The sequence below is a fragment of the Panicum virgatum genome, chromosome 1K (genome assembly GCF_016808335.1).
Source record: "Panicum virgatum strain AP13 chromosome 1K, P.virgatum_v5, whole genome shotgun sequence".
Lineage (NCBI taxonomy): Eukaryota > Viridiplantae > Streptophyta > Magnoliopsida > Poales > Poaceae > Panicum > Panicum virgatum.
Genome location: NC_053136.1, coordinates 46602696 through 46617978, shown reverse-complemented (window position 1 = coordinate 46617978; position 15283 = coordinate 46602696). Strand labels below are relative to the sequence as shown.

Here is a 15283-nt window from a genome sequence, read left to right as displayed (position 1 = left end):
TAATGCGTGTTGGGGGTTGGAGACGGGCGTACGACGACGCTGCCGCTGCCGCGCCCGCGCCTCGCATCATGCGCACCTGCCCGCCCCTCGCTCCCCCACTCTCACCCCCGCGCGCGCCTCTCGATCATCGCCACCACTCCACCAGACGCCAGTCACCAGTTCGCCACGACACCGCCACCCACCCCGCGCGGCCCGGCCCGGCCGGCCGCCGCCGCCGACGCGGACGAACGAAGCTGCCCGCCCGCCTCGCTCTCGCTCTCGCTCTGACGCTCTCCCGTGCGTCGTCGTCGCCGCGTTTTAGCCACGCGCGCAGCGGGGCGCGCCGTGTTTGACCGCCGCTCGTTCACGGGTGGCCTGATCGATCAGCAACAAACCCGCACCACCGTGCCTGACCTGCTACGCGGACGGCTGCGTCTCCGTGTGTACGCGACGGCTAACCGGCAGCCAGCTGAAGCACACGCGCGTACTACCAGTCTGCTCTGCTGCTTGTCCTGTTCCGATAGTGCGTCAGGTTTGGTGTGATTGGCAATTTGACATTCCAAGCACGCACAGGATTTGACCAGGGAGGGCATGCCGTCCATGCGTGCGTCCGTTTCCAATCGCGTGGACATGGATGCACACGCCAGTGCGGTGCTATTATTATGTCACGGATTAGCGCTGCAGAAGGAGGGGGGAGACTATTTTTAGTCCAGACGGTCTCGCCCCCTAGCTCATTCGCCAGATGGTCGCGCTCGCCAGAGATGGCAAAAGCGGGAGCAGCTTGCGAGAGGCTAACCCGATGCCGCCAGGATACTTAGCCTTTCTTTTTCTTTTTTGTCGCCACTGATGGTTACTTTACATTTCCACCTCCAGATGGCCCTCCTAGTAAAACCTAGAATCAATCACGATCACGTGCAGGTGCGCATCGTCGAGGAGGAGAGACGACGGGGAAGAAAGGCATGCCAGATCAAACCGGCGCAAAAAATAAAATAATAAAAAAAAAACGACGACACTGGAGTCTGGAGAAGTTGTTTGCAAGGAAGGTACTTCCTCCGTTCCAAAAAAAATATAAATCTCGCTTTCTGAGGAGTCAAATAATTTCAAATTTGGCTGAATTTATATAAAATAGTATTAATATTTGTGTTACAACATAAGTATATTTAGATTACTTATATAATATATTTCTATACTATATTTATACGAAGACACAAATACTAGTAATTTTTTGAATATATTTAGTTAAAATTAAAATAGTTTGACTTCTCGGAAACGAGATTTATATATATATATATATATATATTTTGAGACGGAGGAAGTAGATGCAGGGCTGCATCGATCAGCTTGACAGCCACCCTCGGGAACAAAGACGGCAGCACTCGATTCTTTCTAGCTCGCCAGCCGGCTCCCTTTTGCATCTTCCGATCGCCAGAAATATTCTCGGGCGAGGATGTTTTGTTCTTTCTTTCAATTTCGCTCTCTGCTTTTTGTATAGAGCTTGCCTGCGTCTTGCTTCAATCGCCGTGCTTCTAAAAGGAGGGAGGCTTGTTCTAGTTGTCCCAATGGTGCTCACCAAATCCCAATCAGCTCGCAACTAGAACACGTACTGGTCAATAAACTCTGCCTGCATCCAGCTTTGGGTCCTACGCACGCCAGCGCTCGCTAGTACTTGGTAGTTAAGCTATGCATGTATGTGCTGTTGCGGCCGGGCTGCGAAGAACCAACTGGAAAGCAACAATAATTTCCTATCAAATATAGCAGTCGTGTGCAGGGAGCTGAGCATGTACGCGTCCTTGTTTGTTGCGTCGTTCCTATTAACCCCCTCCAATTCTAACACAACGTGCTCCTGCCAACTTGCTGATCCCTTAATTATTGTATTGTGATCAAGTCTTTACTTGGCAATTTGTATTTTGGGGTATGAAACTGGCTAGAGTTTGTGACTTCTTTTCTGAAAGTTGGTCTCCAAAGAATTCCAAAGTTAAGCGTGCTTTGGCCCGGAGTAATTTGGGGATGGGTGACCGACCGGAAAGTTATTCCCGGATGTGCACGAGTGAGGGGAAAGTGTGCAGAAAAGACATTGGTTGGTCTGTGAGGATAGTCTGTGTCCTAATTAAACTGTCAGATGTAAACAGACCCAACCTCGGGGGGTGGGACGTTACAGAATGGTATCAAAACCGACTCTCGCGGTTTTACGGACACGTACGGGCGTAAGTGCGCGGGTGAGCACGGGTGCGTGGGGCGCGCAGATGCCACCGGCATGTGGACGAGCGCGTGGCGGGTCAGTGCGCGGGCATCTGGGATGCGCCGTTGGCACTGGATGTACGAACGTGGCACAAGGACCGTTGGCACTGGACACACGGACGTGGCACATGGGCCATTAGCACTGGACGTACGGGACGTGGCCAAGAGAGTACGTTACTAACTTGGGATTGACTGACGGGGACGTCGGTGAGTATGTGACACCTCGGCCTTAGACTTAATAGGATTAATAAAATACTCATACCAACAAGTTGCAACTTTTTTTTCCTGAAAGCTGGTCTCCAAAAAACTCCGATGTTAAGCGTGCTTGGCCCGAAGCAATTTGAGGATGGGTGACCGGCTGAGAAGTTATTCCCAGGTGCGCATGAGTGAGGACAAATAGAAAAGATATGTATAGAAAAGATATGTGTTGGTCTGTGAGGATCGTATGTGTCCTAATTAAGCTGCCAGATGTAAGCGGACCCGACTTCGAGAAGGCCAGACGTTACAGAGTTCATAAAAAAAATATAAAGTGTTATTGAGAGAAGGATAAAGAAAGAAAGTATGTATTGCGAGGATTCGGGTCAATTCGTCATTTTTCGTTTAAGGAACCCAAAAATCCAAACCACTCAGGAGTGGATTGGATGCATCAATCTCCTCCGGATTGCTAAGCCTTCATTTTTTTTTGTGCGTGTATTTTTTTTCACGAGACAATGAAAGCGCTGAAAATGAAAGCAAGTTCAAACAAGCGCGTCCAATAAAACCAAACTGCTATAGAACAAGACACCACTTTTCTTTTTTCCATCAGGAAAAAAAAACACAAATCCCTTCTTATCAACAACATGCGCATAAAAATGAGCCAGCACTAAAAATTCAACGATTGATTGCTGACCTGAATTTACACGCATAGCTTATCCGCCATAGAGAACCCGACGACGCGACGTGTTGCGTGGTTCGCTTACCACCACCATTTGATTGAATATCTGACAGCTGGGGGTGAAAGGCGCCGGGAAAATCAAGTGTTCGGACGATTCTAGGACAGAGTGCAAATTTGAAAACTAGACTTTGATATTTCCTCGATCCATGATCAATGTGCAATTACCCTTTTACATTTCCGAAATTTTTTAATTATTTTTTGAATCACAAAAATCTTAAGATACACGAACGGAAACATTTAAGGTCCCATACCACATATTCCATCTCATTTTTGGTAGCATGCAGTTCACCCTTTCAAGCTGTACCCAGAAATAAATTTCACGTGTCCAGTTCAGATGTTTGAAAACCACATGAGCATATTTGTCTCGAGAAATAAATTCATATTAGTATCCATTTGATATATTTAATAGATACATTCTGGATCAGAAACAGTCATCCATTTCAAACTTCGGCTACAACAATTAGTCTTTTATGTATTGTACAGGAAACAATTTTATATTATATCTTTAATAGATACATGCTGATATCCTAAACGTCACTTGTTCGCAAAATTTGTACATAATTTTTGCAAAAATAAGAAAGGAAAAAACATACATGTAGTCCTAGATTAATCAATCATATGCCACAAAGGCGCTCTCTCAAACTCCCAAGATTACACCCAATCGGCCAGTTGTTCCGGACTTGATTCACCTAAAATGATCGTCCCAAATTCTAACCCAACAAGCAAACAAGCCCCGAATAAGATGCTACTACTAAATGCCAATGGCTTAAATTAGGTGGCACAGAACATTCATGGCCGATATCTTTAGCTGGTCTCAAATGCAGGAGGAGTACGTTTGCTTGACAGAGCATTCTACCGCGCCCCTTTATTCCGGCAGCCGCCCCAGCTAATTCCCGAAAGATTAACGTCAAAGCCAGTGGGTGCATCAAGGAAAGGCTCGCTCCTCCTTGCATTCCTCCAAGGCTCCAACGCCTCCCCCCCTGACTTTTCCAAACGCCTCCGCCATCATTCATTATCGCGTAGCGAAACCACCCAGGTTAATCTCACCCCCGCATTTACGCCACCAAATCGCGCTGTAAAATCATCCCCCCACCACCACGTCCTCTGCGATCCGCCGCCTAATTTTAACCATCCGCCCCGTATCTTCGTCGCCACGACCGCGAGCAATTTTAGCCGAGCGGGCTCTTCCCCGTTCGCTCATCTCGCGCCGTCCGTTCACCCGCCGCCGCCGCCGAGGCAGGCAGGCAGCGCGCGACGCGACCCCCCCGCTCCGCTCCGTTCCGTTCCGTTCCGAGCGAGGGTGGGAGGCAGGCTGGGAGCGGGAGGTTTTTAAAAGCGAGCGTGCGAAGTGGGTGCGCGGAATTGGACCGGGCTCCTCCTCCTCCCCGGCTGCGAAGCTATTAAAACCACGAAGAGGAAGTTGTCTTCTCCGTGACCTCCCGCCCGCTGCGCCAACCCACCACCCATCCGTTTCTCGTTCCTCCCCTGCCTCCCTCCCTCCCGCCCCTCCTTAACAATGGCAGTACAGGCGCAGTACCCGTCCAATCTCCTCTTCCACGACAGGTGCGCCTCCTCCCACTCCGCCCCCCGCCCCCGTACAGAGGTCTTCGATTCGTGGCGAGTGGTGGTCTCACGGGTTGGTCTTTGTCGCAGAGGCGAGCCGGAGAGGAAGGAGATGGACATGCCCAGGCCGCCGCAGCTCGCCGTAGTCTCGCCGGCGGCAGTCTACTTCTCCAGCGGCGGAGGTGTGTGCGCCGATGTTGATTAGGAGGATGTTGCTGCACGCCGCACCACGGCCCTGCTGCCCTGCAGTTCTTGGATTGTGACGGTTTCGGTTTCTTTGCAGCGAGTGGGAATCGGAGGAAGCGGCCCAGGGAGCCCATGGCGCCGCCGCCGCCGCCGGCGGCCAAGGAGGAGTACGTCAATCTGTTCACACTCCAGCCGCAGCAGTCGACGTCGTTTGCGAACATGGCGCGCTTCCAGAGCCAGAACAGGGTCTCGTCGTCCCCGTCCCCCGCCGCGACCGCGCTCGTGTCGACTGGCCTCCGCCTCGCATTCGACGAGCAGCAGCAACAACAACAAAAACAGGAGAGCAAGCAGATGATGAATGCCCTGAGCCACTCGGCGTCGCAATCGCTGTTCGCCTCCGTCTCCGACGAGCTTGCCGCGCAAGTGAAGCAGCATGATGACGAGATCGACCGGTTCATCCGGGAACAGGTAAAATTGTAGTCCCCGCAATCCGTTTATCCACGTCGCAAGTTCGTTTCTTGGTTCCAATCCTGATGCGCCCGTACGTTCGTGGGCACAGGGCGAGCAGCTCAGGCGGGCGATGGCCGATCGGCTGCGGCGCCACAACCGGGCGATTCTGGTCAAGGCGGACCAGTCCGCCGCGCGCCGGCTCCGGGAGAAGGCGGCGGAAGCGGAGCGCGAGGCGCGGCGCGGCGCCGAGCTGGAGGAGCGGCTCGTCCGCCTCCGTGGCGAGGCGGCGGCGTGGCAGGCGAGGGCGCTGTCGGAGCAGGCCGCCGCGGTCACCCTGCACGCTCAGCTGCAGCAGGCCGCGGCCGCGGCGCGCGCGTCGGTCGAGGAGCTCGCCGCCGCGGGCGACGCGGGCCCCGCGGAGTCCTCGTCGTCGGCGTACGTGGACCCCCGCCGCGCCGGGCCGTCGTCGGACCGTGCGTGCCTCGGCTGCCGCCTCAGGCCGGCCTCCGTGGTGCTCCTCCCCTGCAGGCACCTCTCCCTGTGCGGCGAGTGCTTCGCCGCCGGCGACGCGGACGCCGCCATGGCGTGCCCGGTGTGCCTGTGCGTGCGGACGGGGAGCGTGGAGGCCATCCTCTGTTGAGCTGTCATCCTCGCCTCATCCGGCCATCCATCCAGTGACCGGTGAGTGCATGATGTGCAGGAACCCATCAATGCCTTCCCAAAAAACGAGACAAAAAAAGAAGCCGTAGGAAAGCTAGAATCTTCCCGTTTCTTTTTTTTCCCCAAGTTTTTGTTCATATCGATTTCGAGCATCCCTTCCTCAAATCTCCTTTTTATACTAGGGGTTTAGGAGAATTCAATTGATACGTTCATTGTTAATACTAGTATAAGCAGCAAATGCAGCAGGTGAACGGTGCACACGCATCTTTGATTTCTTTCTCTCAACTCGTCGCTTTCCTGTTTCTTCCTGGACACCACTAATCAGAGAGCAGGTTTTCCCCATGCTTGCGCCTAATTTCCTCGCCGCACTTGTCTTGACGTCCGCGCAACCGGATAGGCGGATCCGGCGATGGGCGGGCGAGCGGTGCCCCAGGATTACACAAAGCGATCGCAACCGCCGTGCCGCCCCCTCGTGACGTCGCCACGTCCGATGCGACGCGAGGCCTGCAGCAGGGCGCGGCGGCATTCCTCAGATGACGCGCGAAGCGGCGAGATCTCCGAAGCCGAGTACGGGCGGACGTCGGTGCGCGGCGCGGCCCGGTAGACGGCGCCGTTGGCCGATCGCCGGCGTGGTGGGAGCAGGGTTAAATTTTTCGGTCGAATTTCGCCGAAATTCGGTGTTTTTTTTCGTTTTCGCTAGTTACCGGGAAGAGAAATTTCGGTATTTTTCGCCATTTTTCGTTTTCAAATTTAAAAATTCAAAAATATTTATAAAAAATTCGAAAAAAATATGATAAAAAATTAGGTGTTCTTCTGAGCAAATAGGACTAGAACACACTCAAATCTAAAATCATTTGCTAGGCTAAAATTATATTTTAGTTGAAAAACAAGGTTATTTGTAGTCTAATGAGGTAGAATTTATAGTTTTTTAGTATCCGATGCAGCTTGGCATTTCTCCAGACCCCTCCTTGCTCTATACAAATTACATTTTAGGAATTCTCTATACAAATTGAATCAAACAAAAAATTCAAACACTGTCACATGAATTGATAACCAATTCAAATCATGTTTGTCCTGGATTTAAAACAACTTTCAATTGGATCAACTAATGTCCCTAAAAATTTATAGGAATATCCGCCATAACAAGAATAATAAAAGTCCAGTTGAGGCCTAAGAGAGAAAATGAAAGTTGTCACATGAAATGACAAGACTTTTAATTGGTAGTTTTTGAAATAATTAAATAACTTTCAAACCATTGCTCAAATGAAAAAGTTCCTGAAACAAAAGTTGTAGATCTCGAAAAACTGAACAAAGTTGGTATTCAAAAGTTTTTCATTTGACCTCGGGAACAGTACGAAAATCACAACGGACATCATTTTCCGGTCGAAATCACCGAAATTTCGGTCGAAATCACCGAAATTTCGGTCGGAATTCACCGAAATTTTGTTTTTTGAATTTGAATTCTCTTTCCGTTCGGAATTAGCGAAATTCGGCGAAATTTCGGTCGAAATTTTGTTTCCGGCAAACGGCGGGATTCGGAAAAAAAACGAAAAGGTAAACCCTGGGTGGGAGGGAGGAACCGACGAACGGACGCGCGCGGCGCGAGAGGTCAGTTATTGCGGGGCGCACGGCGCGGCCCGGGGGAGGAGGTGCGTGCCCCACCCGTCGGTGGGCGGTCGTCATGTTGGGAAGCGGATCTGAGGTGGCACGGGGGGGAGATCCGGCGCGTGATCTGTCAGTCAGCAGCAGCAGCAGCCCGCCACGAGGAACGGCCGGCCGGGCGCGGGAGGCTGTGGGTGGGTGGGTGGAGGCCTGTCAGACTGCTGTCACTGGCTGGAGGCGGCCGGCGGGAGCGGCGCCGGCGCCTCCTCCCGTGGCTTCGGCTACGGCCGCTCGCCGTCTCAAACCCGCATCGGCAGTTGGGCACCCCCACATGCATGCCACTCCTTTTCTACGCTAGTATAGACCGTAGCATGGCTCGTACTCCAACTCGCCGTCTCGACGTGCGCATCTCCTCCGGATGACCGGATGCTTTCTTTCTTCGTACCGGCGCCAAGACTGGGTCCCGTTTGTATCACTCCTATCACAAAATAAATTTATATATAGTGTACTAAATGAAATTTATTTATAAAAAATTTTAACGAATGGACGTAGCTTTCTAATTGTGCGGTCAAAGATCTCATTAGATTCATCTCGCGAAGTAGAGTAAAGTTGTGGAGTTAATTTTATAAATTATCTTTATTTAGTACTCCTAATTATTAATCAAAATTTACAATACTTCCTATCGCAAACAAACCAAACAGGGACTTCAGTATTCAGCAGCAATTGAAGGAGGTGACTCCGGGCGGGGCGGGAGGGCCCCTGTACAACTACAAGGGCCGTGGGGAGCGCATGAATTCGGCCATCAGGCCCTTAGATTTTTACTAGTAAATCTCGTAAACACAAAAAATATCACATTAAATATTGGAACATATATATAGAGTACTAAATAAAATATATTTATAAATTTTTTTACATGGATGAGCTGTAAATCGCGAAACGAATCTAATAAGCCTACTTAATTTATGATTTGCAACAGTGGTGTTACAATATCATCTGCTAATTATAGATTAATCATAGATTAATTAGCATCATTAGATTCGTCTCGCGATTTACAACTCATCTATACAAAAAGTTTTGTAAATAGACTTTATTTAGTACTTTAAATTAGCAAGATTCTAACGCAAAATTTTTATATGCAAAGAACTAAACACGGCCTCTGTTTCTAATGAATAGTTTTGTCCGTCCAAAGCGTACCGATTCCCTCTCTCGTCAGTACGCCTCATAATGGCTTGTCCGGCACGCATTAACCGATACCCTCACACACATCACGCGGTGGCAGGAACCCGTCGCAGCGGCACGGACGACGACCGGCACGGCTTGCCTGTGAGCCGCGCGCCATGGCGCCGTGACCGAGCCCTGTCCGCACGGCCACCAGTCACCACCCCATCCGGCGCGCTTTACACCGTCCCGATGTGCCGTCTCCTTCAGCGTCGATGCCCATGCGGCCCATGCGTATCCGATCTGATTCCTCTCTCTCGCTCACGGGGTTACGGGGGGATCCGGTCGCTGTTACGGCCCGGCCGGGGCCAGAGAGATCTGATCCGGTGCCTCACGGGATTACCGCGAATCACATCGTGGTCGTCGACTCGTCGCGTACCCGATCCTTCCCTGTCACCTGGCCTGCTGCGGTTGACGGCTCGATCGCCCGGCGCGTCGCGCGCTCCGTTCCCATGCCGGGGGCGTGCCCTTCCTACCGGCTGATCCGGGGGAGAAAGGAAGGAGTGCTTCCACAGAAAGGCTATGGATGCGCGGATGGGGACATGGAGTGGGAGCCCGTCCAAATTAGGCTTACGAGTTGCGACCGGCGGGCTCTCTCTGGATGATAATGTTTAGAACGGCACCCGTTTTTGTCAACCCCCCGTCGAGCATCAGCAGGCCAACCCCTAAGAATATTATGGGTGCAGCATGCTCGTTGACCCTCGCGTTAAGTGATGATCTATCCAGCACGGCACAGCACTTGCTGTTAGAATATGTGAATGCAAAACCTTTGTGTCAATGTTTGCCTCCTCCCCGTGCATCAGCAGGAAACGGAAAGTTTGGATCTTCTATTTGAGACGACTAGCTCAAAAACGAATTCGCTTGTCAACAGTCAAACTTCTTTGCGCATTCTTTGTAATCTTTTATGACTGTTGAGTTTTTTTTGAGGGGTTTTTACTAGTGTTGAGTAAATCTGAAAGAAAGAAAGCCTACAAAATCGTCGAGACAAAAGTACGGTAGGCCAAGCCTGCATGTAATGGGCCAGTGGCCGAACAATATGGGCAAGCCTGCTGAACCGTTCCGCTCACTGCTACAGCCTTGCTTGATGGGCTATGGAAACCTTTTTTTTTGGCCCAGTGAACGATGGCATTCCCGAGCCTCAAACCATTTTTGGACTGGATTACGTGTCCGGCGGTTGGGCCTAACACACCTGGCACTTTCTTATTACCCTAAAAAAAAAACTGGCACTTTCTTATCAACGGCCTGCGCATTTATGAAAATGGAGACCCTCTCTCAAAAAAAAGAGTAAAATGCACCTAGAGTCCTTTAACTTTTGGCGCTTTCCCATCTAAGTCCTTTAACTAGCGACTATCTAGGTCCCTAAACTACTGCCGTTGCTGTGCACCAAAGGTCCAAAACTTGTCACGCCATCGTCCGCATCTGCGTGGACGTGCCACGGTGGCAGCTAGAGGGCGCCCACGGTGGTCCACGCAAGGCACGCGTCAACCTGGCACCTGGCCCGGTGAGCGTGAGCATGGCGTACGCGAGCGCGCAGCTGGGCAGAGCTCGCCGCGGGCATGCACCTGCGCCTGCGGCGGCCGGGGCGCAGCTGCCCTCCACGCACACCTATGGCGGCTAGGGCGGAGCTCCCGAGGAGCGCGCTCGCGCCGGCTGGGCGGAGCATGCCTGCGCCCATGGCGGACGTGGCGGAGCTCCTCGGCATGCACGCTCGCGGCCGCCGGGCAGAGCTCGCCTGCGCCCGAACCCGCGGCAGCCGGCCGGAGCTCCCCGCGTGCGCTCACAGCCTCGCCGTCCTCTTGGACGTCGATGTCTCCATCGACCACGGCCTTCCTCGCACACCCCACGCAGCTGCACGCGTGGCCGAGCTCAAGCTGGAGCGGGTGCGCCTGGAAGCTCGCCCACGCTGTTTTAACCCCGCCGCCGGCTATTCTCCCCAATTTCCCTCTCTCTGCAACCGCCGCAGAGCTCCACCGCGCCGGCATAATCCAGCCACTCCGTTCACCCTCCATCCAAATTGGCTATGTCAATGTGTTCGCCTCATCATTGTGCACCTCTTGCACCGCTCAATTGCGCCCTGCAGTACTGGAGCCGCTCACCCGCCCCGTTCTTCCTCGCGGCCGGCCGGCGCACTGCTGTGGACTGCCTTGCCGTGGCCAGCTTTCTTCGCCCGCGTTCTCTTCCTCTTTGCTTTTGTCTCATGCTCACCTTGATGTCGTAGTGCTCTCTGGATTGACCGTTGGTCGATTTGTGCAGCAGGTTGACCGAAACACGAAGCTCGTCGACATTCAGCTTTCCGCTGCCGCCTCTGTAGCAGCACCGTCCAAATTAAACCGGCTTAAATGCACTAACCATCATCTTAATACTTAATCCAGTTACTGTGCACTTAAAATGGTGTAACCTGACAGGCTGTCGGGTAAAATCCCGATTAAACTATTGTACTCCAGGATCAAAATTGCACTTAGACCCGTACGAAGACGAGCACATATGTTACCAGCATACATAAATCTTCAAATTAATTTACAACACAGGTTTTACATAAAAGTCTTAATACAAGCGACAGAGTTTAAAACACAGCGGAAGTTTAAAATTGAGTTCGAAATACAATACGATAACTACGACGACGATAAAATGTGAGCTCCACATCCTGCCCACCGATGTGATGCCAACCTGCCCAACCTTCACGGGGAAGACGGGGCCCACTCGACGGTCCAACCCGGAGGAAGCGGCTGTCCAATCCAGGACGCACAGACCTCCTCGAAGTCAGCGAGGACACAACCTGCTTAAAAGAGGTACAACAACAACTCTGAGTATACTAATACTCAGCAAGGCTTACCCGACTTTGGGTATACTTAGCCCATTACCTAGACATGCAAAGCTTTTTGGTTCTGGAGTTCTTTTGCTGAAAGGCTGCTAGAAGTGAATCCTTACTTTCAATATTTTAGCTCCATTAGTATAGTAAGTATTACTAAATTCGCCTAAACATCTAGAGCACACATGGTGGAACCGATTATCTTTCAGCAACTTCCAAACCATGGCCTGGCGCGATTCCCCACCCTAATCCTTGCCCGCCCCCCTCCTCTGCTTCGGCCGCACATGGCCTGGCGCGGCGGTGGCGGCGCTGCCGCCCGCCCACGGCTCACCGGCGGTGGAGGCTGGCCCAGCCGCAGCCAGGGCACGCCGGCGGGGCTAGCGCAGGGCGGAGCAGGGGGCGGCCACGGGGAGGCGCAAGTAGGGGCTGGCACGGTGGCTCGCGGCGGCGCGGCGTCGGCGGCGGCGTTCCGGCCACTGCGGCGCAAGGCGGCGGCGGGAGCGGGCGGCGCTAGCACGAGGGAGTCCAGGTGGGGCTAGGGCGCGCGGAGGTGGCGCACAGGGAGGAGCAGAGGGGGCTGGCGGCGTGCGCGCGCGACGGGCGGCGCGTTCGCGGCGGCGCGGCGGCGCTTCGACGGCGGCGGCCGCGGATTAGGGTGGGGAGAGGGTCGGGGAGCGAGAGCAGGTTGCGGGGAAGCTCACCGGGGATTCGTTTTGCGCGAAGGAAGGCCGGAAGGGGGTCGTCGACGGGAGGGGCGGAGCTCGGGGCGGAGCTTGACGAAGACAGCAATGGCGGACGGCGTCTGGGGCTTGACTTCGGCCGGGGTAGGGCACGGCCGCGCTCGTGGAGGGATGGAGGAGCTTCGGGGCGAGGTCGCGCAGCTCAGAGCGTGAGGAATCGGGGCATGGTGACGATGGATGGTCGGCGCGAACGCCGGCGCGGCGAGCGGCGGTGCTAGGGTTGCACTGCTCCGCTGCGGTGCGAGGAAGGGGAACGGAATGGATTGCACTGGAAGCCTCTCGGCCTAGCGAGGAGAAGAGCAGCGCTCGGACAACGAGGATCGCCGGGATGGACGACGCGTGTACGCGCTCGCCGGCGACCAGCAGCGGTATGGGCGTCGGGGGCGTCACAGTGCCGAGCAGGGGTTCCTCTGTTCACTCGTTTAAATGATTTTTTGCCCGAGTTTGACCAGTTGAAACTCCAATTTTCATATAGGAACTTGAAATTTGGCCAAAACAAAAGTTGTAGAGGAAGGAAAGATCTACAACTTTCGTTTTGGGCGGAAGTTGATTTGGAGCTCAGATCAAGGACAAAAACGAGATCGAACACGGCTAATTAGATGTTTACTAAGCGAACGCGATTAGCGTTAACGACGAATTTGAGTCCACGATTAGTGAGTTAACTTGTGATTAGCGAGACGATTAACACAGGGGTGTTACAGCCTCCGTCGTGGTCGACCGAGCTCCAGCCGATTCGGGGCCCAGCTGTCGTGCTGTGCTACTTTGGGGTGAGCCTGAGCATGCTCGTGCCGTTTGTGTGATCAATTTGAGGCTGTAGCCACTGGTCCATGCGCCGCAGCGGGCTTGGTCCGCCATGGCCGTCGGCACCGCCCTTGCAGAGCTCTGCTCGAGCTCTGGCTCGTCCTAGTGGTGCGCAAGTGGTAGGAGACCGTGTAGGAGCGCCATGCCACTGCACGCCACGCGCGCTCACGTACGCCATGCTCGCGCTGGTGCCAGGTTGACGCGTGCCTCCCGTGGACCACCGTGGGCGCCCTCTAGCTGCCATCGTGGCACGTCCACATCAGATGCGGGCGATGACGTGGCAAGTTTTGGATCTTTGGTGCACAGCGGCAGTAGTTCCGGGATCTAGATAGTCGCTTTTATAGTTCAAGGACTTAGATGAAAATGCCCCAAAAGTTTAAGGATCCTGTATGCATTTTACTCAAAAAAAACTATGAATATGGAGACCCTCTCAAAACAAAACAAAAAAAATTAGGAAATGGAGACTGCCCCGGAGTACTGGACCAATTGGAACACCACCAATGTTTTACGGCGAGCCCGTTTAGTTACCAAAAATTTTTATCTCCCCTTTGGACACATGTATGGAATATTAAATATAATTAAAAAATAAAACTAATTGCACAGTTTGAATGTACACGACGAGACGAATCTTTTGAGCCTAATTAGTGCATGATTAGCCATAAATGCTACAGTAACTCACATGTGCTAATGATGCGGTCAAAGGTCTCAAAAGATTCGTCTCGCGGTTTCCAGGTGAGTTCTGAAATTAGTTTTTTAATTAGTGTCTGGAAAACCCTCCCGACGTCTGGCCAAACAGTCGATTTGAGATCCAAAAATTTTCATTTCAGAAACTAAACGCCCCTGAACGACCATGACCGTCAAGCTCGACCAACTGGGGTATCAGCTCACCGAAATCTTCTGGCACCGTCCGTGTGCGTCACGGATATCTTCTGCGCTGCGCAGACCGTGCGTCGCACGGCAACCTTGTGCCAGTGTCCGCCCGGGACGGCTTAATTCAGGTCCAGCTCGGTCGCCACGGGGTCAAGGTCTCGTCGAGGACAGGGAAGACCTTGTTCCAGGACGGGTCCTTGGGTCAACACCCAATCCGCACGGCAGCGGCATCGGCCTTGCCAAGCACGTTGCCTTGGCGCTGGCTCGCTGCGGCCTGGCCCCCGGATTCACCGGTAAATCTCTCAGTAAAACCCAACAAGGCCACGAGTCAAAAAAAAAAAAACCCAACAAGGCCAAGACAAAAGACGCGGCGCGGCGCGTGGTAAGAGCTAAGAGGCGAGCACACCGAGCAGCGAGCAGAGCACATTCCTCGCCCTTTCGCCCATTTTTTTCTCCGCGAAACTCTTGGCCCGAGAGGGGGAAAACAGGCAAACAGCGAGGAAACAAGGGTCGGCCGGGTCCATCCAGATTCCAGCCTTTGTCCTGCACTTCTGCTTTGTTCCCGTCGTTGAGCCAACAACGTGACGTCTCAGCTGCCAAGGTTGGGCTTGAAATGCTAGCACAGCAGTGACTGTTCACAACTACCTTTCACCATCGCTCGACACGACTACGCTAAACTAGTAGTATAAACTGCAAACGCCGTACAAAGATTACCAGGCTGTCCTGATCACGGCAAATACAACACGTGGCGCCGCCGGCGAACTTTAGAGTAGGAGCAGACCCCGCCAGCCAGCAGCGCGGCAAAGAGGCCCCCACAGAATCGAGCAGGGGCAAATAAAGAATCGGATCCCCCCGTAGTTGTTTTTGCAGGCGATCTTCCGCGGTGGATCCTGCGGCATCGCAGTTGACACCCGCCGCCGGCGCGACCGAGGCGGGGCGAGGGCCAGGGGGCGTGGCACGCGGGTAAGCGAACAAAAACCCGGCGCTGCGGCTTGCCTTTCTTTCTTGTTGCCCCTAGCGGCGCTCGTACGGCCAGAGTGTGTGGCTGGCCTGGCCGGCTGCGACGCGGGTGGGCACAGACAAGGGGGGGCCGGGAGGTAGGAGAAGAGGTTCCTGGAAAACTAGCCGTGGTTTCTCGCGTATCCACCCGGCACCTAACGCAAACAGACACCTTTTGTCCTTTTCGTCCCCGTCGTCTCCTTGCTCTGCTCCTTTATAAGAACGGGAAGGACT

The 15283-nt window shown here is 53.4% G+C and overlaps 1 protein-coding gene across 1 annotated transcript; it reads left to right on the top strand.

Annotated features, from left to right (window-relative positions):
• The first annotated feature begins 4390 nt into the window (after positions 1 to 4390).
• On the top strand, positions 4391 to 6295 carry LOC120712900 (BOI-related E3 ubiquitin-protein ligase 1-like). Its single transcript, XM_039998830.1, has 4 exons — positions 4391 to 4714; positions 4805 to 4896; positions 4998 to 5368; positions 5460 to 6295. Exons 1-4 carry the CDS (start codon positions 4668 to 4670, stop codon positions 5988 to 5990), a joined length of 1041 nt encoding a protein of 346 aa, XP_039854764.1. The 5' UTR covers positions 4391 to 4667; the 3' UTR covers positions 5991 to 6295.
• Positions 6296 to 15283: the final 8988 nt, after the last annotated feature.

What these genes read in the sequence shown, in the direction of transcription:
- LOC120712900 (XM_039998830.1), top strand. Translation starts at nt 4,668, where the DNA reads ATGGCAGTACAGGCGCAGTACCCGTCCAATCTCCTCTTCCACGACAG. An exon ending in AATCTCCTCTTCCACGACAG is followed by an intron (nt 4,715 to 4,804) that starts GTGCGCCTCCTC and finishes TCTTTGTCGCAG; the next exon opens with AGGCGAGCCGGAGAGGAAGG. An exon ending in ACCGGTTCATCCGGGAACAG is followed by an intron (nt 5,369 to 5,459) that starts GTAAAATTGTAG and finishes TCGTGGGCACAG; the next exon opens with GGCGAGCAGCTCAGGCGGGC.